This window comes from Tupaia chinensis, unplaced genomic scaffold (assembly GCF_000334495.1).
Source record: "Tupaia chinensis unplaced genomic scaffold, TupChi_1.0 Scaffold143644_1, whole genome shotgun sequence".
NCBI classification, from domain to species: Eukaryota; Metazoa; Chordata; class Mammalia; order Scandentia; family Tupaiidae; genus Tupaia; species Tupaia belangeri.
Genome location: NW_006203492.1, coordinates 176,076 through 176,421, shown reverse-complemented (window position 1 = coordinate 176,421; position 346 = coordinate 176,076). Strand labels below are relative to the sequence as shown.

The 346-nt window shown below is 65.6% G+C and overlaps 1 protein-coding gene across 1 annotated transcript in view; it reads right to left on the bottom strand.

Moving 5' to 3' along the window:
* Positions 1–346, bottom strand: part of ZBED1 (zinc finger BED-type containing 1) — a 40,669-nt gene that overhangs the window by 1,801 nt on the left and 38,522 nt on the right. The window contains 2 exon segments of the mRNA XM_027766705.1: position 1; positions 3–340. The exon segment at position 1 is cut by the window's left edge and continues 1,163 nt beyond it. Of these exon segments, the coding sequence (XP_027622506.1) occupies position 1; positions 3–340 (339 nt within the window).

Genomic DNA, 346 nt, shown 5'->3' with positions numbered 1-346 from the left:
TGCTCTCGTAGCCGTGGCCCGTCTTGGCGGCCAGGGCGTCGGGGCCCGGCGGCGCCTGCCCCTGCGAGCCCTCGGGCTTGAGCTTGGAGAAGGCGGTGGCGAAGGCCTCACGCATCTGCTCGGTGTTGCTCTTGACGAACTCGCAGAACTCGTCGGGGTGGTTCTTCTCCAGGTGGTAGGAGAGGTTGGAGGTGTTGCCCGAGTAGGCGATCTGCGCCATGCAGATGCGGCAGTAGATCTTCTTCCACTGCAGGATGCAGCCCTCCGCGTTGGTGTCGAAGCCGAAGTACTTCCACACCTTGCTCTTGGCCCGCGGGTGCGCCACCAGCTTCAGGTCCGGCTGGGG